The 27,881-nt window shown below is 41.8% G+C and overlaps 1 protein-coding gene across 7 annotated transcripts in view; it reads right to left on the bottom strand.

The window, feature by feature from the left end:
* Window positions 1-11: 11 nt before the first annotated feature.
* Window positions 12-27,881, bottom strand: part of PSD3 (pleckstrin and Sec7 domain containing 3) — a 1,004,314-nt gene continuing 976,444 nt past the window's right edge. For all 7 annotated transcript variants that reach the window (XM_063919992.1, XM_063919993.1, XM_063919994.1 and 4 more), the window contains one exon: window positions 12-9,822. In XM_063919992.1, the coding sequence (XP_063776062.1) occupies window positions 9,607-9,822 (216 nt within the window). In that variant the 3' untranslated portion in view covers window positions 12-9,606. The remainder of the gene's footprint in view (window positions 9,823-27,881) is intronic.

Raw genomic sequence — 27,881 nt, 5'->3', positions numbered from 1 at the left:
CACATTCAATGTTTCAGGTGAAATACATTTGTTTTATTTCTTGCTAAAGTTTGTACATATACATATGTCATATACACGCTGTGTTTATTTGTTTATTTAGATCCTTCATTCATTTAGATGACTTACGTTACATAAAATCATTTTTGATGCTGTTAAGTTTTTATTTCATTTTTGTAAAGCAACAATATCCCAACCTATAAAAACACAAAATAACAGAATATTTAAAGAACATTTACACAATAGAGAAATGTACTATATCACAGCTTCTATAAATATGAGGGGGTCATTACCTAATTTGCAGCAAATTGGAATGACTTGGTTACAGGAATAATATACATATGTAATTGAATTGAAACGAAAGCAAATGTAAACGTAATAAATTACAAGATGACTCTTAAATTGTCATACTCTAGATTATTATTATTTTGCTCTTAAAAAGTGCTCCATACAGCTTTTTTGCACTCGTGTCATGTACGCACTTGACTAGAACTCGATATTGTAACACAGAATTCAAGCTTATATTTTCATGTCTCACAAGGCCAGTCAAAGCAATCAGCCACAAGAAAACTGTCAACAGTGATGTATTGAAAGATGTGTGAGAATTACTTTCTCCTGCTAGCTTCAACTCAGTCCAATCTTTTATTACAACTGCAATTATACACCGTAGCGCATTGTCATACTACTCCTCAGCAATATGGGTTAAATTTTCAAAGGAATCTCGTTTTACTGTACCTCTACAAATTTTTCTGTGTGTTACCATACATGAATGTAAAACGACTGTATACGCAGGACTTAGAATAAATAGGATTTAAAATATACATTTACATGAAAAATTACCATAACATGAAATGGGAGATAATGAGCTCTACGTATTAATGTACATAGAGCTTTAGTGCTCTGTTTTTGGAGCTTAGTGAATATATATGTAATATTTAGGTATTAAGTGTAATACAGGTCTGCTCAAAAACACAGCAGAGATAGGAAATAGGATTCAGCACAGGGAAGGACTTGCACAACAAGTTCCAGAGTAATGATGACTCTCATCACCATGCATCTAGGTCCCCACTCCATCCTGACTCCACCCTGGCCAATAAGAGGCAGATATGGAAGAAACAGTGGAATATATTCCTTGATACGTAGACCCCCAATTTGTACATGGAAATAAAAATCATAACTAAAAAAAAGTAGCTAAAACACCCTTCTTTCAGTCACAACAGCTTTCACATCAGATATTAAACATGCTCAGTATCAGCTATAGCAACATTGACATCTATCACATGCTAATTTTAATTTATAATTCATCACTCATAAATGTTTATTTCATTTGAATATTAAGTTCCTTTTAAGGTTTACAAAAAGTCAGCTACTTGCCCACAACAAATAGCTGGATAACATGTCCATTTCTGTTCCTTCTAGCAAAGTTAATCTGGAAGGCAGCCATTTTATTGTCTCATGTAAATGCAGCGTTTAACTTCATTAGTAAATGACTTTGAGCCCTAGTGATGTCACTGGTAACTAGTGATTTGGTAGAATGCATTTCTATTGAGAAGAAAATGAGCTCCATCCAATCTGTATATACCAGTGTTTTTCAACTTTTTTCTTTCAACCTGTACACCCTTGTGATGGTAACTGTTTACTACAGTATATACCCTCTAAAATGACTTCACAATACTAACTATACCTTAATATGTACAAATTAATGCAAAATATTCCCTCAAGTAAATTTGTACCAACCAATCCATATGCATTGCTTTTTAAGTTTTTGTCTTTATAGACTCTTTGGGATACATATACCACCTTGAGCATCGAGACTAGGTGGGAGCAGGTACTAATTACCTAGGCTCGGGGCCTCTTGTAGGGGCTCTGCATCAACTGCTGAGGGGACAAATGTTCCCCTTTGCAGCACATGGCACCATTTCCTGACACTGCACATAGTATTTACCATGATTGTTTTCTGGAGGGGGTGTGGCCATGCCTCCTGGATTTGACCACACCCCCTTCACAACTGCTGTCTCAACAGCCCTGTTTATACCACAGCTTGAGAATCTAGGGTGTGAATTAGAGCTGCATATTCATTCTTTTCTTTTTTTAAACTTATTTTCCATCTATAAACATTCTGCAACCATTACTATATTCTCACATTATTTTTTCCTTGTTTATGCATAAGCAAAGTAAATGTCACTCAATAGCACTGTTTGGACTGGATGACTGTATTAAATAGCTTTTTTCCCATTAACAAACACTGAAAATATTTTGGGTCTATTCTTGAAATTCAGGATACACCACACAACAGGCATGATTTTCAGACTTAATAAGAATGATAACATACTGAGAACTTTATAAGGTGTGACAACTGCTAGAAACTAATTCAGCAGAGAAGAGATGGTTTTAGAACAACAGCTATCTTGTGAATTGACTTTGTTACCTGTTAGGATTCTCACTGTCTCACAGTTAATGGGGTTTACTGGCAATCTAAAAGCTAATTAAATTATTTAGCAGAAAAGACAACCAACAAATCCCAAACTCTCCAGTCTATTTAAAGATAGACCAGTCATCTTAACATTAGGTTTTTTAGGATTAAAATGTTGTGTACCTAATTAATGAATAGCCATACAGATTAGTACCACTGCATAGCATATTCTGTACCATGATTTTATCATTATATATTTCACATATTTGAACCTCTGCACCCTTCACTTACGACTGTAGCTTGTCTGAAAGGAAATATAGCTATATCCTTTAAACCAAATGTAAGCCTAGAGTCATATTTAAGAAGAGTAAAATGGCCACGTGCCCAAAGTGTCTTCTGTAATAATAACAGTCCTAAGATCCATTGCCTCCCATAATTACTTTAAGCCATGAACAAAACTAAAATGAAGAGCTTTGTGGAAAAGTTATTTAAAAGGGGGTCATTTTAAAGTGGTAGGGGGTGTGATTTTGGTGCAACATTTGCATAGTCTCTATCTAGATTTTTATGCTTCCCCACACACTTAAGTGGCCTACTAGTCTAGTCTCCAGAGAGCATAGAATATCCGTATATCTTCCTGTGGGTTGGGCAGACCTAAAGCAGTTTCCAGTGTGCAACAAGTGCACTTTGTAAACAAGGATCACTATGTTTTCCCACTTGCAGTAGGTGAACCAGAATGAGCCTGTCAGTAACAAAGTGTCACCATATATCCTGTTAGCTGGCACAGTTGCCTGCATCTGGCTACCTCTTAAAAGCTCAATTGGAGTAAAAAAACCCAAATAGTCAGATTTGAAATGTTAATAGTGAAAATATCCATAGGTACAAAATGTCAGAAATCAGAATTTTTACTCTGGAATGTCTACAATCAATTGTCGAAATTAAAAACCCTAACACTTATGATATGATATGTTGACTGTGGCCTTCCAACATTTTGACTGTGTCAACATTTTGCCTATCACAAGTTATTTCGGCTGACATGTTTTATCCAAACAACAGCTTATTAACCTGCGTTATTTTATCCTTAGTAAGTGCAAATTTACAATACTCTATGACGTTGTGTTATATTTATAATAATGGTAAGTACTATTTCCCAAAAAAACAATAGTCACAGCCATGCTATTGCTGAAATGTGTTATATGATTAGCTGAAATGTTCTTTAGTTCTGCTTTTTTTTTTTCACCCCTCTCCATAAAAAATAAAGGGACTTTATAGTCTATAAAAGTACAGATAAGTTGAATATGAGAAATAAAGATTGGGATATTAAAGAAACACCTTAGACATATGAAACACACCTTATACATTAACTCTATAAAAGCCACCCAATGCTTCCTTTGCCCATGAGGTAAAACAATGATATTACTCTGTTTTGTTTAAATGGTGTCGGCACACATTTTTCTTTCCTTTTAATATAATGTATTGGTGAAGTTGACCGATTGGTTTAGGCAACTGCTATACTGTATCTCTCTCCAATGTTTGATACATCTTCACCTATATACTGTGTCAGAGCCCTGTAAGGCTTGCATATACCGTAGGGCAGAATTCAGGTTTTTTTTTTAGGCATGATAATTAACGGGCAGATGTTTGTTTTGGGTGCCCTATAATTATTACTAGGCTGGGTTTAGCCACGTAAAGCAGTTAAATCTGACTAAACTAATGGGCGCAACGTGGAATGTGCAGTTTGGGCAAACCGCACACTTTTCACTCAGCTGTTTGTGCCTGAACAGAGCAACAATTGAATTGCTCTGCCGGGCACCCGGGAGTGACAGCTGCTGTGTAAAACAGTTGAATCACACTGATAGGGGTATATTTACTAAGTTTGTGAGTTTTTTAGAAGTGGAGATGTTGCCCATAGGAACCATTCAGATTTTAGCTATTATCTTCTAGAAGCAGCTAGATAAATGTTAAGTGGAATCTGATTGGTTGCTATGGGCAACATCTCCACTTCTAAAAAAACTCACACCTTAGTAAATATACCTATAGACTTAAAACATTATGATATTGTACTTGTTTAAAACTTGTAAAAAGATATACTAAAATAATTTAACATTACTCATGAGCAAATAAGAACTCTAAGTACCGTAAGAATGTTAATCTCGTAAATGTGCAATGTACTGAACTGTTGCTACTGTAGATCCAATTTTCAATCACACATCTAACATTTAGTGTTAGCTTATATGTCATAATCGGTTTTAAAATAGATATGCGACTTTAGAAAATGAACAAGAGTCTCTTTGCATCAACCTCATATATTGTAAAACCATCAGTAACAGCACAAATTGTGTACATTAATTTTGAAAAGGTGACTTAATAGATGATCTCATTAATCTTAGCAAACCAAGCTGGAAGACATGAGCCGATACTTAGGTTATGCGGGAAGCAGGAAGGAGAATCAATATATCGTTTTTCTTCATATCTTATCTGTCTTACTGGTGCTAGTTTTGTATTAACAGTGCTGTCAGCACACGGATAAAAATGACACAACTAGTCATCAGTATCTGAAGTTGCACAAAAAAGAAAATGCATGTAGTAAGAAGAACTTACATTTTAAGTACTGTATCAGATAAGTACCTATAGCATATTTGTAAACAATATTTCCACTACTTTATATACTTATTACACTCTGACACTTCTTATGTTGATATAATATATATCCCACAATGCTTAGCCAGCCTTATGTGGTGTTGTTCAACTACAAAGCAGAAACATTTATATTTAGGGGTCAATCTAATTACAAGCAATGTATTCGGGGGTGCGAGTTAGCACTGCAAATGACATATTTTACTGCAGTCTGAACTAAAAATGTGTGAATTCGAGCTGAGAGTGGGCCGCAAGGGGTGCGAGATGCGGTGCCGTTGCAGGCATTTCAACATGGCTGAAACGGCAACTTGCACCCTTAGTGAGTAATTGGAATGACCCCTTAGTTTACATTTGCAGAAACAATAGGACTGCAGTCATACTGTAGCTACTTTATGATTGTTTGTATGATTTTCCAATAGTAACTTGCATCTTCTTTTTTTAATGTTATAATAGGAAGATGATTTATGTCAGACAATCATCTTTTCTTACATCAGAGGCCATGCTACAGGGACATTCAGTGGCCTACAACACACAATTCTTCTAAAACAGAGAATTGGTGATGTTGCCCATAGCAACCAATCAGATGCTGTCTATCATTTCTCTATTGCCTTTTAGAAAATGATAGACAGCATCCAAACACCAATTCTCTATTTTAGAAGCTTCGGTACATTTATCCCTAAGACTGTGACACTTTCCAGCAGTGCAACGGTTAAACTCAACTGCAAAAATGACTAAACAAGTGTTTAAGTTCAATGAGCCATATCAACCCATTAGAAGCCACTAGACTAACCAAAGTTCATTTTGATTGGTAACTGTGGGTTATTGCACATTTGTAATTTTTTTTAGTAAATACAGCAAAATACCATTACTACTAATTAATTAGATAAATATTTTCAGGAAACTATTGCATGATTTAATGGGCAAAAATAATATAAAAAGGAATTATGTAGAGAATGGAATGAAATAAAACTAGATACAGAAGCGATTCTTGTTCTCTTACATATTACGTTTGTTCTCTTAAATACCAGCCTCTGTGCTCGTCTCTGTCTTCTATCTAATCCAATGCAAGCGATGTGTGACTACTACTATGACTCTTCCTACATTTCCTACAAAGCCTTAGCACGTACGGAGAAGATACTAGAGTGGCATGCATTGTTTCTGCAGCATTTACTCATTAACACAAGTGTGGAAATTTTCTAATGCATGGCAGAATTGTCTTACAAATAATATAAATATATATACTTTTTTTAAATAAGTAAAAAAGAAAGCTGTGAAGATACATCCACTGTTAAGCTGCTGATGATGGTAACCACAAAGCCTCAATGTCAACGATCTTTGCTAGGCACAAATTGCAATTATCATGCAGCAAAGAGAAGTAAAAAGTCCAATCAAATGTAATGCTGCTTCCACTGTCATATGTACAGTATAGCACAGTAACTAATGGACTGTGGACCTTATAACTGCACAATACATTGTGGAAACACAATAAAAATGAAACTAGTGCACTGTGGTAAATCAGAAGAATTTTCTGCTATGCAAAAAAACCCCAAAAACTAAATAATCAAATTCTAATTTGTAGAAAAATAAAAATGAAACTGTAAGATACAATGAGATGATCATGAAGCTGCAGATGTTTTCTATATAAAGTATTACAAAATAATAAGTAGAAAAATCAGGATAAACAAGCAATGCATAAACCAACATAAGCCTCAATGTAAAACTATTGAGGAATCGTACCTATTTTACAAACATGGAATTGTCTCACACACATAACATATATACATGTATATACATATGACACCTAAATGAAGTACAGATTGTCACAAGTAGCTGTACCAGTTCTTCATTTAAGCCCTATGGGGTGTAGAATATGAATACTGTACACTGATTTCTAAGAATATATTGGTACATTGTGAATATATGCATGTACCTTCATATAAAAAGCAACACAACAAAGACAAGTTAAAAAAGTAACATTAATAAATAAGAATGAGTAATACACATATGGGATGTGAATAAGCCATTGCCTTTAGGTTACCAGCTTCTTTTTCTGTAAGTATCTGCCATCAGGCCCTTTTGGTGGTGAAGAGTTCAATAAGTGACTTGACCTATATATCTCCTATATACTGCTATCTATCTATCTATCTATCTATCTATCTATCTATCTATCTATCTATCTATCTATCTATCTATCTATCTATCTCTTGTAGTATACACGATTGATAGGCAGATACAGACAGGCCATGTAAATAGGAGTTCCTTCTATTTAATTACTAGTAGTTAATTTTAGTTTACAAGTTACTTGTCTTCCATTTTGAATTCTTTTCTATGCTATTAGATAAAGAGGGTCAGGACAGCTATCCCACACTTATGGAAATATGAGGTAGCGTCCCCTACATGTGATTACAGCATACATACATACTATTGTGTAGCCGTGGCCCTTTTCTGCTGCAGTGAGGACACAATTATTTTTGACTGTGAAATGTATACAATAGGATGTGTTATTAGAAGCTACATTAAGGTTGTTAATGGGACAATGACAGTGTATACTATCATAAGTAATTAATTAACCTATAGTTTAATATATTTGTCTCATTGCTTTGCAAATTCATATTAAGTGTACTGTACCTCCAGAACAGAATGTTATTAGCTAAGTTACCTAGCAATAGAACAATGTTTCATGAATCAAAAAGCTATAGACTCGGAGACGTTAATAATTTATCTTAAAAAACAGGAATTTGGAGAGTACTATAATCCGGTAAGTGCACCCTTTGGACTTACCTTGTGCTTGTTTGTGAAACATAACTTTGGTACTGTCTACTGTTTAAGAGTGACTTGCATGTATCTAAGGGGGAGGGGAGGGGGGGGGGGGGAGTCATTTGTGATCAAGATCTTATTGAAAAAGGTTTTTTAGAATTCTGAGTCATGATGCATGCTCTCAGATTAGCACACAACCCCATTAATCAGCCATTAAAGCCCATTAACAGTCCATGCGTTATGTATTATTCAGTTAAGAGATGCAGTAAATATAGGACATTGGGGTTTTGTTTTTTGTTTTTTAAATCTTTGAGAATTTTTTAAGAAAAGTAAATCCTCACTAACCATAATCAAGCAATTCAGCAAATACTGCCATAGCTATGACATAGAAAACCCCATTTAGCAGCTGCAAAATAAAGATCAGATCTGGGCCACAACATCACCCCCACCTTTTTTCATTTTTTAGGGAGGTGTAGCTAATAGAAGTCATATAGCTGTTGGAGCATTGGCCTTTTATCCGTTATCATTCTATGAAATGTGCTGTGTATTTGGGAAGCTATGTTCTACTCAGTGAAATCTGTCAGTAATTACACCCTTTGGATTGTGCATACTCTCATTTGTATGAACTACAAAGCACTGAGATGGTGAGAAAAAAAACATGCTGGAAAATGACAACTTCCTTTGTAATCTGTACTAGATACACAGTACATCTATTAGAGAATGAAATGAACAGGAGTGCAAATAAAAATGCACAGCAGTCATGTACTGTAATTAGCAGCAGAAATGTTCAATTATTTTTTTTAAAGCAAATGGTTTCCAAATGCCTTTTTTACACTGAGTGGCAGAACACTATGCTATGGGTTTAGGAAAAGAATTCAAATGTATATTTCTAGATAGGCTGGGATTTATTGTAACCATAAAGCCTACTAAATAATTTAAAGATGTTGCATAACTGAATTGTAGCAGTTAAACCAAATGGGAATTGAGACATCAACAAAGAAACACAAATGGCTTACATATTTTACCTTTGCTAAGGAGTGAGATGAAAACTGTACCGTACATTCACAAACTGAATTAGCCTTGAATAATCCTTAAAGACATGACTTGTATTGTGCAGATTAAAAACTCAATGTTGAATATCTATCCAGTCCAGCATTAAACTAACTACCATGACCAAAAATGCTATTACTGATTCTGCACTGGTCCATTCTGCAGAAGCTCAACCATGTATCAGGCTAGTGTCAATAAAGTTTTAGTATTCAATATACTTGACGCTGTAGTGGTCAGTATATCCAAACGTATTTAAACCTAACACTGACTTTTGTTAACGTATAATGCGTGTCTGTCCTAAGTAATAAATAAAAAAATAACCTCAACTACAGTAAACCAAGACCTGCTTTTACCTGCTGTAAAAATTAATTCAATAGCACAACTTAAACATATTTCATTTAAGCAAAGGTGAAAAATGGTGGGTTCTGGGGCAGGCACATTTTATTTTGTCAAGAAATCTATCCCCTGTGAATAAAGGCGCATTATTTGCTAAACCTCTCAGTACTGATGTGAACCTGCAGTACATGGGGTGTCATAAGCCAAAATACCACACTCTGCAGATTGGGAACAAAGACATCTACGACACAGTGAGCAGTCAACAGCAAAAAGGAATGTGCAAGATAAAATGCTGTCAAGCTCCAGTCAGTCACAGAATCATTTTGTTGTTGAAATGAACCACAGTAGTAACAATTGTGACGGGCAATACATTTGCTGCTCTTGCTGACTGACTCCAGCTTATTCTTAGCCCATGCCGTTTAAGTGACCTTCTGCTTGATGCTGGGCGTCTCTGGTCGGTAATCCTTCCGCTCCGAAATGTTGCGCTTCACCTTGGCACTGGCTGGTGATGAATCTTGAGTGAGAGAGGGACTGGAATGAGATTTCTTCAGACCAGCGTTGTCATTTTCACCACTGACCAGCAGCTCCTTGCCTCCTTCTTTCAGGAGTTTCACATAAACTTCGTACCGGGTTTTCTATGAAGGAAACACAAAAGAAAATATTTAAGGCAAATTATTAGTGCAAGTGGGATGGATCAAAATGGTTATACAGGTTGAGTATCCCATATCCAAATATTCTGAAATACGGAATATTCCGAAATACGGACTTTTTTGAGTGAGAGTGAGATAGTGAAATCTTTGTTTTTCGATGGCTCAATGTACACAAACTGTTTAATACACAAAGTTATTAAAAATATTGTATTAAATGACCCTCAGGCTGTGTGTATAAGGCGTATATGAAACATAAATGAATTGTGTGAATGTAGACACACTTTGTTTAATGCACAAAGTTATACAAAATATTGGCTAAAATTACCTTCAGGCTGTGTGTATAAGGTGTATATGAAACATAAATGCATTCTGTGCTTAGATTTAGGTCCCATCGCCATGATATCTCATTATGGTATGCAATTATTCCAAAATACCGAAAAATACGATATCCAAAATACCTCTGGTCCCAAGCATTCTGGATAAGGGATACTCAACCTGTATCAGTATATACGTTTTTAGTTGATGGTGTTAAGTTATAATAGGGAATTGATGTGCAGACAAAACCATGAAAACAAGGGATGTAGGGCCTAATTCAGTAAGGACTGCAAAGAATTTGCAATCCTTTGGATCGCATGCCGGGGGCCACTCATCGCTGGGCAAGGCCGCCCAGCATGCTGACCAGCGCCTCCCCCCATTCAGCAAGCAGAAATTGTGAACACATTGCAATTTCTGCTCGTTAGCAGACACTGAGGATGGCTCCTGCCGGCGCAGGTTAGCTGCGCCAGTAGGAGGCCCACCGCCATGTTCTCGACCGTGGCGACTGCGTGTGATGTCACACAGCCGCAGTGATCATGGGCGAATGCGTGAAAATGCGGGCGCATGCGCAGGACGGGCACTGTGCATGAGGCCGCATCTTTTTCTCATTATTTGCGGTTGCGATCCAACCTGAATTAGGTCCGTAGTCTGCATGTCAACAGTTAGAATATTAACATTCAAAATGTCAACACCATTATATCGACATGTTCAAAATGTTGACATTATGAATGGTGATAGCTAGAATGTCAAGGTGTAAAATTAGGATTAGGGTTAAGATGCAATTAGTGTAGACTGCAATCAGGCTTGGCTGCGGTTACGCGGCAGGTATGGTTAGGCTTTGGTTAGGGATAGGCTGTGGTTAAGGCTAGGCTGCAGGTAGGGTTAGACTGTGGTTAGGGTTACACTGTGGTTAGGGTTAGGCTGCAGATAGGGTTAGGCTGAGGTTAGGGTTATGCTGCAGTTAGGACTAGGCTGCAGGTAGAGTAAGGCTGCTGTTAGGGTTAGGCTGCATTTACGGTTAGGCTGCAGTTAGGGTTAGGCTGAAGGTAGGGTTAGACTGCGGTTAGGGGTAAGCTGAAGGTAGGGCTAGGCTGAGGTTAGGGTTAGGCTGCGGTTAGGGTTAGGATCTAAGGGTTAGGCTGCAGTTAGGACTAGGCTGTTGTTAGGGTTAGGCTGCAGTTAGGGTTAGGCTGCAGTTAGGGTTAGGCTGCAGTTAGGGATAGGCTGAAGGTAGAGTTAGGCTGAAGGTTGGGTTAGTCTGCTGTTAGGGTTAGGCTGTGGTTAGGGTTAAGCTGTGGTTAGGGTTAGGCTGCGGTTAGGGATAGGCTCTAAGGGTTATGCTGCAGGTAGGGTTAGGCTGCAGTTAGGGTTAGGCTGCAGTTAGGGATAGGCTACAGTTAGGGATAGGCTGCAGTTAGGGATAGGCTGCAGTTAGGGTTAGGCTGCAGGTAGGGTTAGGCTGCAGGTAGGGTTAGGCTGCAGATAGGACTAGGCTGTGGTTAGGGTTAGGCTACGGATAGGTCGAAGGTAGGGTTAGGTTGAATTAGGACTGTCAAGATTTAGCATTCTGAACAGGTTGACATCTTGAAGGTTAACATTCAGACCATGTCAACATTGTGGTGTCGACATAATGAATGTTGACATTTCATACCACACCCGAATACATAATGAGAAAAAGTTTACTTTTTTTCAGTATTTTTAATCTGCTTATTTTAAACAGGAAAAAGTCACTTAAAAATGTTTTGACATTCAAATGTTTGCTTACTCCATAGACTGTTGCATTCATGTCATAAATGTTTTGTACAACTTGTTCAAAAACACAATTTTAAACTACAATTATCTATTAAATATTATATATAACTTCCTGTGATTTGGTTGATAAGTTGGTTTTAGACCCCAGGAAAGGACCCAGTAATATTATGAACTGATCTTACTACAGAACAGTTCATGTCTGCAGGAGAAGACAGAGAATGCTCCTTCACTGATACAATTGGATTTTACAATTATGACAACTATAAAATGCATGGCATATCCCCTGTTTGCCTCTTGGGCATCAGGTGTGGCTATAAATGGTGAGATCACATAGTTACTGCATATGATGAATTCTGCCATAACAAGTAGATGGCTCCAAACACATTAGCCATTCACCAACCAGAGTGTCAGGAGGATCTCTCATACTGACATGTAAATGGATAGTACTATCTTACACTCACAGTACTTGTAGCTGTATAGTGGATATGACTGCATCACAACAAAGCACAAGGGTTAGGTTTAAGCCCACATAGGGGAATGGAAGTGACAGTTAAGCCACCATATCTGTATAGTAAAGCCACCAGAGATTTGATGAGGGCTGCACTATAAGCTCATCATAAATTTTATTGGTCTGCACTTCAATACCACCTGGAATTACAGTATGAGGGCCTTCACTTAAAAGCTGTATTGTAAAGCCACTATACACTATATTTGTTTCTCTGCATCTCATTATGACTTCATAAGTGGGTTAGAACTAAATAAAGGTCGTAGTATGCATTGTGATAAGAATGAACATCTTTTTGCCACTTCAATCATATAGTCTTCAACCATTCAGAAACATGCATGGATAACTAAGAGTAATGTCTCAGTAGTATTGTCTTTCGGTCCCCCTCACTCTAGAATGTAACTTCTTATGGGTCACGTTCTGTAATGTATATCTCATGTCTGTCCATTCTCTGTAGCCCTATGTTGTCACTGTACAATGTAAGTTATTCAGGTAACTGAATCCATTCATTTGTTATTCCGCTGTATAACATATATGTACATAGTCATACAGATAGCTATCATATAGAGCTGAATAACAAATCCATCGATGCAATTACCTGAATAAATCACACAGGGTACAGAAATAATACAATGACAGGGATAAAAGTACGAAAGACTATGGGGTATATGCAATTGCGGTCGAATTCCGTCTGGAATTCGACTGTTTTTAAATTCAACACAATTCGACAGTCAGACACCCTCCCGCCGGGACCCGAATTCGACATATTCAATAAAAAACGGATTCGACAGTCCCGCTGTCGAAAAACGGACCAATTGACGATAGTGTGCGTCCTGGATTCGACTTCATGGACGGCACAAAAGTGTTTAAAAAAATCAAGAAAAAAAATGCGTGGGGTCCCCCCTCCTAAGCATAACCAACCTCGGGCTCTTTGAGCCGGTCCTGGTTGTAAAAATACGGGAAAAAAATGACAGGAGATCCCCCGTATTTTCACAACCAGCACCGGGCTCTGCGTCCGGTCCTGGTGCAAAAAAATACGGGGGACAAAAGACGTAGGGGTCCCCCGTATTTTTCACACCAGCACCGGGCTCAACTAGCTGGAGAGATAATGCCACAGCCGGGGGAAACTTTTATACCGGTCCCTGCGGCCGTGGCATTAAATCCCCAACTAATCACCCCTGGCCGGGGTACCCTGGAGGAGTGGGAACCCCTTAAATCAAGGGGTCCCCCCCTCCAGCCACCCAAGGGCCAGGGGTGAAGCCCGAGGCTGTCCCCCCCATCCAAGGGCGGCGGATGGGAAGCTGATAGCCAAGTGACAAAATAAAGAATATTGTTTTTTTGTAGCAGAACTACAAGTCCCAGCAAGCCTCCCCCGCAAGCTGGTAATTGGAGAACCACAAGTACCAACATGCGGGGGGGGAACATGCCCGCTGGTACCTGCAGTTCTACTGCAAAGAAAATACCCAAATAAAAACAGTACACACACACCGTGATAGTAAAACTTTATTACATACATGCACACCGACACACACATACTTACCTATGTTGACACGCCGACACGGTCCTCTTCTCCAGTAGAATCCATGGGGTACCTGTAAATAAATTATACTCACAAAAATCCAGTGTAGATCTGTCCTCTTCTTCTTTGTAATCCACATACTTGGCAAAATAATAAAACGCGAAACCCGATCCACGCACTGAAAGGGGTCCCATGTTTACACATGGGACCCCTTTCCCCGAATGCCGGACCCCCCATGACTCCTGTCACAGAGGGATCCCTTCAGCCAATCAGGGAGCGCCACGTTATGGCACTCTCCTGATTGGCTGTGCGCGTCTGAGCTGTCAGGCGGCGCATAGCACTATGCCGCTCCATTATATTCAATGGTGGGAACTTTGCGGTCATTTGCGGTAATTTTATTTACAGGTACCCCATGGATTCTACTGGAGAAGAGGACTGAGTCGGCGTGTCAACATAGGTAAGTATGTGTGTGTCAGTGTACCATGCTGGTACTTATGGTTCTCCGAGTACCAGCTTGCGGGGGAGGCTTGCTGGGACTTGTAGTTCTGCTACAAAAAACAATATTCTTTATTTTGTCACTTGGCTATCAGCCTCCCATCCGCCGCCCTTGGATGGGGGGGGCAGCCTCGGGCTTCACCCCTGGCCCTTGGGTGGCTGGAGGGGGGGACCCCTTGATTTAAGGGGTCCCCACTCCTCCAGGGTACCCCGGCCAGGGGTGACTAGTTGGGGATTTAATGCCACGGCCGCAGGGACCGGTATAAAAGTGTCCCCCGGCTGTGGCATTATCTCTCCAGCTAGTTGAGCCCGGTGCTGGTTTCTTGATTTTTTAACCAATTCCCACCCCTTCCCACTGAAAAACATGCTCTGATCTCTCCATATTATTTTAGTCAGTAAAAAAAAAAAATTCTTTAAAAAAATATATTAAATAATACTTGTGGCTCCTAATAGACAAACCAAGTAGATAATCCCTTCTAATATAAATAGATATGCTATTAGCAACAAAAAAATACACAAAAAAACACGTTTTTAACAAATTTTATTAGATCCCGCCAGCAAAATGAGGCGGACTGAAATTGACGAAATGACTGTCCAAAAGCACTGTTGTCGAATCGACATTCTTCAATATACTTTTGTCGAAAAGCCGCATTTTTACCATTGCAGACATGTCGAATTTGACAACTGTCGAATTGCAAAAAGTCGAATTTGAAACGGCCGTTTTTTTTGTCGAAAAGTACTGTATTGCATTGTCGAATCATTTTTTTGTGTCGAAAATGCCCCGTTTTTCGACATTTGCGGCAATTTGACCGCAATTGCATATGGCCCTATGTCATGTGTAATGGAATCTGTGGCCCAATACAAATAAACATGAAGATGAATCCTCCTTGTACTGTACAAGTCATTAGAATTATCTATATATTTTATATGAGTCATAGATATGATCCCCATATATTGGTCACTTGAGAATGCTCACCAAGCCCAGCGCTACCCGCTCAGCAAAGGGATGCAGTGCAGGGAGGCGCTGGGACGGAGAGGCACTGTCCCTGCTCTGCATCCCTTACCTGCTGCTGTGCCGTCCTGTCCCCCCTGCTGCCAGCTGCTGTGCCTGTCACTGTATGGCAGGCACTGGCAGCGGTGCTGGCAGCATGAAAAGCCTCCTCCCCTCCCCTGTGTGACAGCGCTGTGTACGGATCAGAGGAGGGGGCAGAGCTACAAGGGACAGAAGAGGCTGGAGCTACATGGGCCGGGAGGAGGCGGAGCTACACAGACCAGGATGCTGTACAGAAGGAGACTGGAGAGTAATTACAGTGGCAACCAGCCAGACTTAAGTGGAGGGTGAGAGAGAAATGTATGTGGGTGTGTGTATGGTGAGTGTGTATGGTGGGAGTGTTTATGGTTGGGGTGTGTGTGTGTATGGTGGGTGTGTATATATATATATATATATATATGTGTGTGTGTGTGTATGGTGGGGTTGTGTATGTGTGAGGTGTGTCTGTGTGCGCGCGCATTATGGACGCTACTGCTGGGGGGGCATTACATGTAAGGACGCTACGACTGGGGGGGGGCATTACGTATAACAACGCTACTACTGGGGGGGCATTACGTATAGCGACGCTACTACTGGGGGGCATTACATTTACGGACGCTACTACTACTGGGAGGGAGGCATTACGTATAACGATGCTACTAATGGAGGGCATTACATGTAAGGACGCTACTACTACTGGGGGGGCATTACGTATAAGGACGCTACTACTGGGGGGGGGCATTATGTATAAGGACGGTACTACTACTGGGGGCGAATTACTTATAAGGAAGCTTCTACTACTGGAGGGTGCACTACGTATAAGGACGCTACTACTACTGTGGGTACATTATGTATAAGGATGCTACTACTACTACTACTTAGTCTTACATCTATAGTGGTTAGTCTTACATCTATAGTGGGGAAAGTATTGGAAGGTATTCTAAGAGATAGTATTCAGAAGTTCCTTGAAGTCAATAAGGTCATTAAAAGGAATCAACATGGGTTTATGAAGGACAGATCCCGTCAAACCAACTTACTTGGCTTTTATGAAACAGTAAGCGCAAGCCTAGATCAGGGTAAAGAGGTGGATGTCATCTTTTTAGATTTTGCCAAAGCGTTCGACACTGTACCACACATGAGACTTATCTACAAGCTACAAGAATCAGGGCTAGGAAGCACAATATGCACTTGGGTCAAAAACTGGTTAGATAATAGGGAGCAGCGCGTTGTGGTTAGTGGATCTTTTTCAACTTGGACTGAAGTGCTAAGTGGTGTGCCGCAAGGCTCAGTATTAGGACCGCTATTGTTCAATATTTTCATTAACGACCTAACAGAAGGTCTAGAGAGCATGGTGTCAATTTTTGCAGATGATACCAAATTGTGTAAAGTTATAAATGCAGAGGGGGATGCTGAGTCGCTTCAGAACGACTTCGTTAAATTAGAAGCTTGGGCAGCGAAATGGAGAATGCGCTTCAATACAGACAAGTGTACGGTAATGCACTGTGGTAACAAGAACAAAAAATAAGATTTTACTCACCGGTAAATCTATTTCTCGTAGTCCGTAGTGGATGCTGGGAACTCCGAAAGGACCATGGGGAATAGCGGCTCCGCAGGAGACTGGGCACAACTAAAGAAAGCTTTTAGGTCACCTGGTGTGCACTGGCTCCTCCCACTATGACCCTCCTCCAAGCCTCAGTTAGGACACTGTGCCCGGACGAGCTGACATAATAAGGAAGGATTTTGAATCCCGGGTAAGACTCTTACCAGCCACACCAATCACACCGTATAACTCGTGATACTATACCCAGTTTAACAGTATGAAAACAACTGAGCCTCTCAACAGATGGCTCAACAATAACCCTTTAGTTAACAATAACTATGTACAAGTATTGCAGACAATCCGCACTTGGGATGGGCGCCCAGCATCCACTACGGACTACGAGAAATAGATTTACCGGTGAGTAAAATCTTATTTTCTCTGACGTCCTAGTGGATGCTGGGAACTCCGAAAGGACCATGGGGATTATACCAAAGCTCCCAAACGGGCGGGAGAGTGCGGATGACTCTGCAGCACCGAATGAGAGAACTCAAGGTCCTCCTCAGCCAGGGTATCAAATTTGTAGAATTTTGCAAACGTGTTTGCCCCTGACCAAGTAGCAGCTCGGCAAAGTTGTAAAGCCGAGACCCCTCGGGCAGCCGCCCAAGATGAGCCCACCTTCCTTGTGGAATGGGCTTTTACTGATTTAGGATGCGGCAGTCCAGCCGCAGAATGCGCCAGCTGAATTGTGCTACAAAGCCAGCGAGCAATAGTCTGCTTAGAAGCAGGAGCACCCAGTTTGTTGGGTGCATACAGGATAAATAGCGAGTCAGTTTTCCTGACTCTAGCCGTCCTGGAAACATAAATTTTCAAGGCCCTGACTACGTCCAGTAACTTGGAATCCTCCAAGTCCCTAGTAGCCGCAGGCACCACAATAGGTTGGTTCAGGTGAAAAGCTGATACCACCTTAGGGAGAAACTGGGGACGAGTCCTCAATTCCGCCCTATCCATATGGAAAATCAGATAAGGGCTTTTACATGACAAAGCTGCCAATTCTGACACACGCCTGGCTGAAGCCAAGGCCAATAACATGACCACTTTCCACGTGAGATATTTTAGATCCACGGTTTTAAGTGGCTCAAACCAATGTGATTTTAAGAAACTCAACACCACGTTGAGATCCCAAGGTGCCACTGGAGGCACAAACGGGGGCTGAATATGCAGCACTCCTTTCACAAACGTCTGAACTTCAGGTAGTGAAGCTAGTTCTTTCTGGAAGAAAATCGACAGAGCCGAGATCTGTACCTTAATGAAGCCTAATTTCAGGCCCATAGTCACTCCTGCTTGTAGGAAATGCAGAAATCGACCTAGTTGAAATTCCTCTGTTGGGGCCTTTTTGGCCTCACACCAAGCAACATATTTCCGCCATATGCGGTGATAATGCTTTGCAGTTACATCTTTCCTGGCTTTAATCAGCGTAGGAATGACTTCCTCCGGAATGCCCTTTTCCTTCAGGATCCGGCGTTCAACCGCCATGCCGTCAAACGCAGCCGCAATAAGTCTTGGAACAGACAGGGCCCCTGCTGCAGCAGGTCCTGTCTGAGCGGCAGAGGCCATGGGTCCTCTGAGATCATCTCTTGAAGTTCCGGGTACCACGCTCGTCTTGGCCAATCCGGAACCACGAGTATTGTTCTTACTCCTCGTTTTCTTATTATTCTCAGTACCCTTGGTATGAGAGGCAGAGGAGGGAACACATAAACTGACTGGTACACCCACGGTGTCACTAGAGCGTCCACAGCTATCGCCTGAGGGTCCCTTGACCTGGCGCAATATCTCTCTAGTTTTTTGTTTAGGCAGGACGCCATCATGTCCACCTGCGGCCGTTCCCTTCGATTTACAATCAGCGTGAAGACTTCTGAATGAAGTCCCCACTCTCCCGGGTGGAGGTCGTGCCTGCTGAGAAAGTCTGCTTCCCAGTTGTCCACTCCCGGAATGAACACTGCTGACAGTGCTAGTACGTGATTTTCCGCCCATCGGAGAATCCTTGTGGCTTCTGCCATTGCCATCCTGCTTCTTGTGCCGCCCTGTCGATTTACATGGGCGACTGCCGTGATGTTGTCTGACTGGATCAGTACCGGCTGGTGTAGAAGCAGGGATTTTGCCTGACTTAGGGCATTGTAAATGGCCCTTAGTTCCAAAATATTTATTAGGCGATGCATCTGAAGATGCGATCCGGACCATTGGTCCAACAGGTCCCACTGAAAGATTCTGGCATGGAACCTGCCGAAAGGAATTGCTTCGTAAGAAGCCACCATCTTTCCCAGGACCCGCGTGCAGTGATGCACCGATACCTGTTTTGGTTTCAGGAGGTCTCTGACTAGAGATGACAGCTCCTTGGCTTTCTCCTCCGGGAGAAACACTTTTTTCTGGACTGTATCCAGAATCATACCCAGGAACAGTAGACGTGTCGTCGGAACCAGCTGTGATTTTGGAATATTCAGAATCCAACCGTGCTGGTGTAGCACCTCCTGAGATAGTGCTACTCCCACCAACAACTGCTCCTTGGACCTCGCCTTTATTAGGAGATTGTCCAAGTACGGGATAATTAAAACTCCCTTTCTTCGAAGGAGTATCATCATTTCCGCCATTACCTTGGTAAACACCCTCGGTGCCGTGGAGAGTCCAAACGGCAGCGTCTGGAATTGGTAATGGCAATCCTGTACCACAAATCTGAGATACTCCTGGTGAGGATAGTAAATGGGGACATGCAGGTAAGCATCCTTGATGTCCAGGGATACCATGTAATCCCCCTCGTCCAGGCTTGCAATAACCGCCCTGAGCGATTCCATCTTGAACTTGAATTTTTTTAAGTATGTGTTCAAGAATTTCAAATTTAAAATGGGTCTCACCGAACCGTCCGGTTTCGGTACCACAAACAGTGTGGAATAGTAACCCCGTCCTTGTTGAAGTAGGGGCACCTTGATTATCACCTGCTGGGAATACAGCTTGTGAATTGCCGCTAGCACAGCCTCCCTGTCTGAAGGAGTAATCGGCAAGGCAGATTTTAGGAACCGGTGGGGTGGAGACGCCTCGAATTCCAGTTTGTACCCTTGAGATACTATTTGCAGGATCCAGGGATCCACCTGTGAGCGAGCCCACTGATCGCTGAAATTTTTGAGGCGGCCCCCCACCGTACCTGGCTCCGCCTGTGGAGCCCCACCGTCATGCGGCGGACTCGGAAGAAGCGGGGGAGGACTTTTGCTCCTGGGAACCTGCTGTTTGTTGCAGCCTTTTTTTCCCCTACCTCTGCCTCTGGCCAGAAAGGACCCGCCTTTTCCACGCCTGTTTTTCTGAGTCCGAAAGGACTGTACCTGATAAAACGGCGCCTTTTTAGGCTGTGAGGGAACATGGGGTAAAAATGCTGACTTCCCAGCAGTTGCTGTGGAAACTAGGTCCGAGAGACCATCCCCAAATAACTCCTCACCCTTATAAGGCAAAACTTCCATGTGCCTTTTTGAATCTGCATCCCCTGTCCACTGGCGAGTCCATAAGCCTCTCCTAGCAGAAATGGACAATGCACTTATTTTAGATGCCAGCCGGCAGATCTCCCTCTGTGCATCTCTCATGTATAAGACTGAGTCTTTTATATGCTCTATGGTTAGCAGAATAGTGTCCCTGTCTAGGGTGTCAATATTTTCTGACAGGGAATCTGACCACGCAGCGGCAGCACTGCCCATCCATGCTGACGCAATAGCTGGTCTAAGTATAATGCCTGAGTGTGTATATACAGACTTCAGGATCGCCTCCTGCTTTCTATCAGCAGGTTCCTTGAGGGCGGCCGTATCCGGAGACGGTAGTGCCACCTTTTTAGACAAACGTGTGAGCGCTTTATCCACCCTAGGGGGTGTCTCCCAACGTGACCTATCCTCTGGCGGGAAAGGGAACGCCATTAGTAACTTCTTAGAGATTACCAATCTTTTATCAGGGAAAGCCCACGCTTCTTCACACACTTCATTTAATTCTTCTGATGGGGGAAAAACTACGGGTAGTTTTTTCTCCCCAAACATAATACCCTTTTTAGTGGTACCTGGGTTTATATCAGAAATTTGTAACACCTCTTTCATTGCTTCAATCATGCAACGAATGGCCTTAGTGGACATTAGACTAGACTCATCGTCGTCGACACTGGTCTCAGTATCCGTGTCGACATCCGCGTCTGCCATCTGAGGTAGCGGGCGTTTTAGAGCCCCCGATGGCCTTTGAGACGCCTGGACAGGCACGAGCTGAGAAGCCGGCTGTCCCGCATTTGGCATGTCGTCAAATTTTTTGTGTAAGGAGTCGACACGTGCACGCAATTCCTTCCATAAGTCCATCCACTCAGGTGTCTGCCCCGCAGGGGGTGACATCCCTTCTATGGGCATCTGCTCCGCCTCCACATCATTATCCTCATCAAACATGTCGACACAGCCGTACCGACACACCGCACACACACAGGGAATGCTCTAACAGAGGACAGGACCCACAAAAGCCCTTTGGGGAGACAGAGTGAGAGTATGCCAGCACACACCAGAGCGCTATATAATGCAGGTACTAACTGAGTTATGTCCCCTATAGCTGCTGTTATATATACTGCGCCTAAATTTAGTGCCCCACCTCTCTTTTTTACCCTTTTCTGTAGTGTAGACTGCAGGGGAGAGCCAGGGAGCTTCCTTCCAGCGGATCTGTGAAGGAGAAATGGCGCCAGTGTGCTGAAGGAGATAGCTCCGCCCCTTTTTCGCAGACTTTTCTCCCGCTTTTTTATGGATTCTGGCAGGGGTAATTATCACATATATAGCCTCTGGGGCTATATATTGTGGTATTTTTGCCAGCCAAGGTGTTTTTATTGCTGCTCAGGGCGCCCCCCCTAGCGCCCTGCACCCTCAGTGACCGGAGTGTGAAGTGTGTATGAGGAGCAATGGCGCACAGCTGCAGTGCTGTGCGCTACCTTGGTAAAGACTGATGTCTTCTGCCGCCGATTTTCCGGACCTCTTCTTGCTTCTGGCTCTGTAAGGGGGACGGCGGCGCGGCTCCGGGACCGAACACCAAGGCCAGTTCCATGCGGTCGATCCCTCTGGAGCTAATGGTGTCCAGTAGCCTAAGAAGCCCAAGCTAGCTGCAAGCAGGTAGGTTCGCTTCTTCTCCCCTTAGTCCCTCGCTGCAGTGAGCCTGTTGCCAGCAGGTCTCACTGTAAAATAAAAAACCTAACATATACTTTCTTTCTAGGAGCTCAGGAGAGCCCCTAGTGTGCATCCAACCTCGGCCGGGCACAAAATCTAACTGAGGCTTGGAGGAGGGTCATAGTGGGAGGAGCCAGTGCACACCAGGTGACCTAAAAGCTTTCTTTAGTTGTGCCCAGTCTCCTGCGGAGCCGCTATTCCCCATGGTCCTTTCGGAGTTCCCAGCATCCACTAGGACGTCAGAGAAATAACACCTACCTACTAAATGGGGTAAAATTAGGGGATTCTGTACTGGAAAAGGACTTAGGTGTCCTCATAGATAGCAAACTAAGCAGTAGTACCCAAAGTAGGACTGCAGCAAAGAAGGCTAATAAGATATTAGCATGCATAAAATGGGGAATATATGCTAGGGACGAGAGTATTATACTCCCGTTATATAAATCACTTGTGAGGCCACACCTTGAATACTGTGTACAATTCTGGGCACCTTACTACAAAAAGGATATCCTGGAGCTAGAAAAGGTTCAAAGGCGGGCGACCAAACTAATTAAGGGTATGGAGATGCTGGAATATGAGAAAAGGCGTGCAGGACTAGGCATGTTTACACTGGAAAAGAGGAGATTAAGAGGGGACATGATCAACATTTACAAATATATAAGGGGACAATACACAGATCTTGCGCAGGACCTGCTTTTGGTTAGATCAACACAGAGAACTCGTGGACACTCGCTCAGGTTAGAGGAGAGGAGATTCCGCACAATACGGCGTAAAGGCTTTTTTACGGTAAGGACGATACGTGTTTGGAATTCCCTGCCTGAGGGAGTTGTAATGGCCGACTCAGTCAACACCTTTAAAAATGGGTTAGATAAATTTCTAATGGATAAGGATATCCAGGGTTACGGGGCATAGTCACACACTATGGTTATTATAAAGAAGAGGGGTAAAACGTGACGGCAGTCGTCAACTTCAGTCAAAATTTTATACAAAATAATCGTGCATAGGAGACCACAAATAGGTTGAACTCGATGGACAATTGTCTTTTTTCAACCTTAGATACTATGTTACTATGTTACTGGGGGGGCATTATGCATAAGGATGCTACTACTACTGGGGTGCATTACATATAAGGACGCTACTACTACGCATGGGGCATTATGTATAAGTTGATTAAGATTGTGCTACTGTGTGGCGTCATTTTAAATGGGGATTGTGGCCATGCCCCTTCCCGGCGTGCGCAAAAGGCGTGCGCTGACCCTTTGTGGAATGTGGGAGGGCACAAATTTATAGTTTGCATGGGGGCGCCGAACACCCTAGCACCGGCCCTGATGCTCACTACTGTATATTGTGTAGGGATCATTAGATTGTTTTTCTATGTTGTACATTACTTAAGATTCCCTCTGCATAGTATAGAATATCCTACAAATTTGATTTATTTATTTATTAGCAGTTTCTTATATAGCACAGCATATTCCGTTGCTCTTTACAAAGCACTATGTATTGTATGTGGGTAACTACAATCCAGTCCATAGTGTATATTATTTATTAAGATGTTCTCTGTGTAGTATAGAGGTCTCTGGAAAACACTCTGTAAGTAACTGGAATGCAGTCTGAATTGTATATTATTCATTAAGATGTCCTCTGTATGGTACAGAAGTCAATAGGATTGCTGTCTGTATAGCACTTGGGTCTTCAACCTGCGGCCCTTCAGCTGCTGTGGAACTACACATCCCAGCATGCCCTGCCACAGTTTGGTATTAAGGCATGCTAAAACTGTGGCAGGGCATGCTGGGATGTGTAGTTCCACAGCAGCTGGAGGGCCGCAGGTTGAAGACCCATGGTATAGCAAATAAGTCAAAATAAGGTTGTCTGTGTTGTAAATAGGTCACTAGAATTTCTATATTGTATAGAGGTCATTAGGATTGTCTCGGTATTGTATAGAGGTCACTAGAATAATTGCTGCCTTAAACAGTAGTAAAATTGGACTGCTAGGTGTTGCATTTAATTATAGCTCTTGTAGATAGCCTATAAATTATACAAAAATGTGTTACCTAAAACCACTAAATCACTAAAGGTCCACCAGTACAGTTTAAGCCCAAAAAAGTGCTACACCCTTTTAGCAACAGAGAAAACAAAACGGGAGAAAGAGGAAATATATCTAATAATTGCTATTATCTAAGTAAAGTTCTTAGTATAAATCCATAACCAGGATTACTCTGCAGGATAAAGTGGAGAAAGTAGGGTCACCAGTGTAATTCTGCAAATAAACGAAAGGCTTTTATACAGTAATATGGGCTGATATTGTTGTACAATGGACCACATATTAGTGCGAGCCATCAAAAATAATTATGACTGCCCTACCCAGAAATGTGTACTTTGTAAATGCAATACAACAAACTAATAACCATCACTCCCAACACCAGAGATGTCTGAAAGCAGGACAGGGACATAGCCATGCCCCCAATAGTCTTTATATCTTCCAGAAAAATAAATATGACTCATGCAATGCAGATCCATGCCCACACAGCATACCGATTTGTATTCAGACACTCCAGTTCCCATCCATTGGTCTTATCCTTAATATGTTCTTTAGATACAGTACTTACCACCCAGTAGGCATGCATGATTATGGAGAAGGACTCTGGTGGACCTTTGTGGAATTTGTTTATATGCTTGTATTTTTAACTTGATGTGAGTGTTTTTATACCAATAAAGTATTTGGAAGTACTAGGTCTTGCACTATTGAACATTATGTTTGTTTTTGCATTTTCTGATGTCACTCTGAGATATATGAGAGGGATTCTGCTACATATCATTCTTGAAGAAACAAAGCAGAAGGAGATATTAATTTGTGACATGATTTCTGCTGTGCAACATATAAAGTAGTTATCTAGTAAGCAGCCATTCCCTTAAAGGGAAAAAAAATCGCCCTATATTTGGAGAGTGAAGGGATCACCAGTGTGTAACCAATTCACATTGGGTGTTTCACAATTTAGCTACACTTTTACGCTGGGATTATACTTTTTTCTCCACGTTTTTTGCCATACAGTAAATTCAAACTAGACGGAGCTATTCTGGCTATGAACGATTTCAGCTTAATGATTTTCCTTGAAGTTCCCGGAGTCCAGAACCAATGATATTGATTATACACACGGAGTGATTTTGGCTATAAAGGATTTTGGCTATACTAGAAACCAAGCTATGATGGAATGGCTACGATGAAGTAAATCAAGGCGCTTGTGACAATGTGTGTTATAATTTGCAACAATTTAAATGTTGCAATACTGTAGTGCAATACCTGTAAGGAAAAGGATTAGTAATGTTTACAGCTCCTTTAGTGTTTGTTTTCAGTCCTGCCGGATTTTTCTATAAAACCGGCTCCTTATCCCGTTGAAATCTCTGTGGGGGGTGACGGTTATCTTATCTTTCCCTATACTACCCACCTTGTGTTCAGCAGTGGTGGGACGAGATCTTTATTCCAAGCGGTGAAGTGTTTTTCCTCTTCGTAACCGCTGCTTGTCTCTGTTGTCCCGTGCTGTGCTGCGGCGGCTGCTCGGAATCCCGGCTTGTATTGCGGGGAGGAGACAGGTTGTTTCTTCTGTGCGCTCCGTTTCCAGTGTGCCGTGCTTTGCTGCTGCGGCCGCTCGGAATCCCGGCTTTTGAGACGGACGGGAGAGATGTTGTTTCTTATTTGCACTCTTGTATAGCTAAGAGTGCACGGACCGAAATCTTCCAACGCGTTTCGGACTGCACGTCCTTTATCGAGGATATCCTCGAAAATAAGAAACAACATCTCTCCCGTCCGTCTCAAAAGCCGGGATTCCGAGCGGCCGCAGCAGCAAAGCACGGCACACTGGAAACGGAGCGCACAGAAGAAACAACCTGTCTCCTCCCCGCAATACAAGCCGGGATTCCGAGCAGCCGCCGCAGCACAGCACGGGACAACAGAGACAAGCAGCGGTTACGAAGAGGAAAAACACTTCACCGCTTGGAATAAAGATCTCGTCCCACCACTGCTGAACACAAGGTGGGTAGTATAGGGAAAGATAAGATAACCGTCACCCCGCACAGAGATTTCAACGGGATAAGGAGCCGGTTTTATAGAAAAATCCGGCAGGACTGAAAACAAACACTAAAGGAGCTGTAAACATTACTAATCCTTTTCCTTACAGGTATTGCACTACAGTATTGCAACATTTAAATTGTTGCAAATTATAACACACATTGTCACAAGCGCCTTGTTTTAACATAGTGTCCATTTAAATTATTTTTTATTCAGGGCAGCTAAAACACTTAAATCCCGGCAACAGCGCGGTAATTCTCATTTTTAAAGATGAAGTAAATCAGTATCATTGGCTTTTATCGTTAAGTACCATACACACGTAACGACATGCACTATCTAGTCAAGTTTCTAGCCAAAACAGTCTATTTTTTTCCAACGTTAACAATATGCGGGAGAGTGCATCATTCATCGTTGGTTATTATTATTAACAGTTTCTTATATAGCACAGCATATTCCGTTGCGCTTTACAACAGTAATAGAACAAAACTGGGCAAAAACAGACAGACATAGTGGTAGGAAGGCCCTGCTCGTAAACTTACAATCTATACACACGAAATGATAAGCACTAGTTTTTCTAACCATATAGACTATATAGTGCATATCGTTAGCTAGCATCGCATCTAATACAGTATGCTTAAATACGTTGATCAGAAAAAAGCTAGAGGGGCTCAGAGATCCAGAAAAGTCTGTGTTCCCCGTAAAAATAGTGAACAAGTAAAGTTTGTTTGTGCAACAGGATCTTTATTGCTAACTGTAATTTGCATTTGCAGCCCAGTGACTGCCTTTTCTTTTTCTTACTGGAACAGAGTCTCAGAAGAACAATCATATTTAAATGCACTTAGTTTCATGGGGTTTAAGAACAGTAATCACAGCTAGAGATACCTGGAAAGGCTTTATAGCTGTAGTTGGTGCACTTCACTGCTCTGCCAATGAATGCCTGAGCGTGTATTCAATCATAATTTATAATACAAAGGTGCTCTGCAGCAGCTAATCTATGTCTATTCATTTGTGCAGGACTCAAAGCTCTGTCCATAAAATACATGAGCGGAGTGATCAGCAGGAAGCAGTGAGGGGGTGTGTTTCACATGCTTGCAAAATAATTTTCTAGAACCTTTCCATTGTTAGGTGTTTTAGATGGTAAAATTCAGCAAGCAATGTCATGTGCTGTATATACAGATTAACGCAGAAAGGTCAGAGCTATTTAAATTTTCATACACAACTCAATGGTCCTACATTTGAAAAAAAAAGAACATAGGGCCCCGATTTAGACCTCATCGATGTTGTGCGAAATCGCACAGCAGCCAATTACTGAATGACAGCGTATGCATAGCAATGCGCAGGCGCATCGCCAAATAGCAACAGGATGGTGCGAAAATTTCGAACGCATGGGCGTTCGCAAGGTGATTGACAGGAAGAGGACGATTGTGGGTGGTAACTGGCCATTTTCAGGGAGTGTCAGGAAAAACACAAGCATTCCCAAGCGTTTTCAAGGCGGGTGTATGACGTCAGCTCCGGCCCCAATCAGCCTGTTTGTATCGCACTGTAGGAGTGAGTCCTGGGCTACGCACAGACTGCACAGTATGGAAAAATCATTCGATGATGAGTGAGTTGTGAA

Source organism: Pseudophryne corroboree, chromosome 1, assembly GCF_028390025.1.
Source record: "Pseudophryne corroboree isolate aPseCor3 chromosome 1, aPseCor3.hap2, whole genome shotgun sequence".
NCBI lineage: Eukaryota > Metazoa > Chordata > Amphibia > Anura > Myobatrachidae > Pseudophryne > Pseudophryne corroboree.
This window is presented reverse-complemented; position numbering and strand designations above follow the sequence as displayed.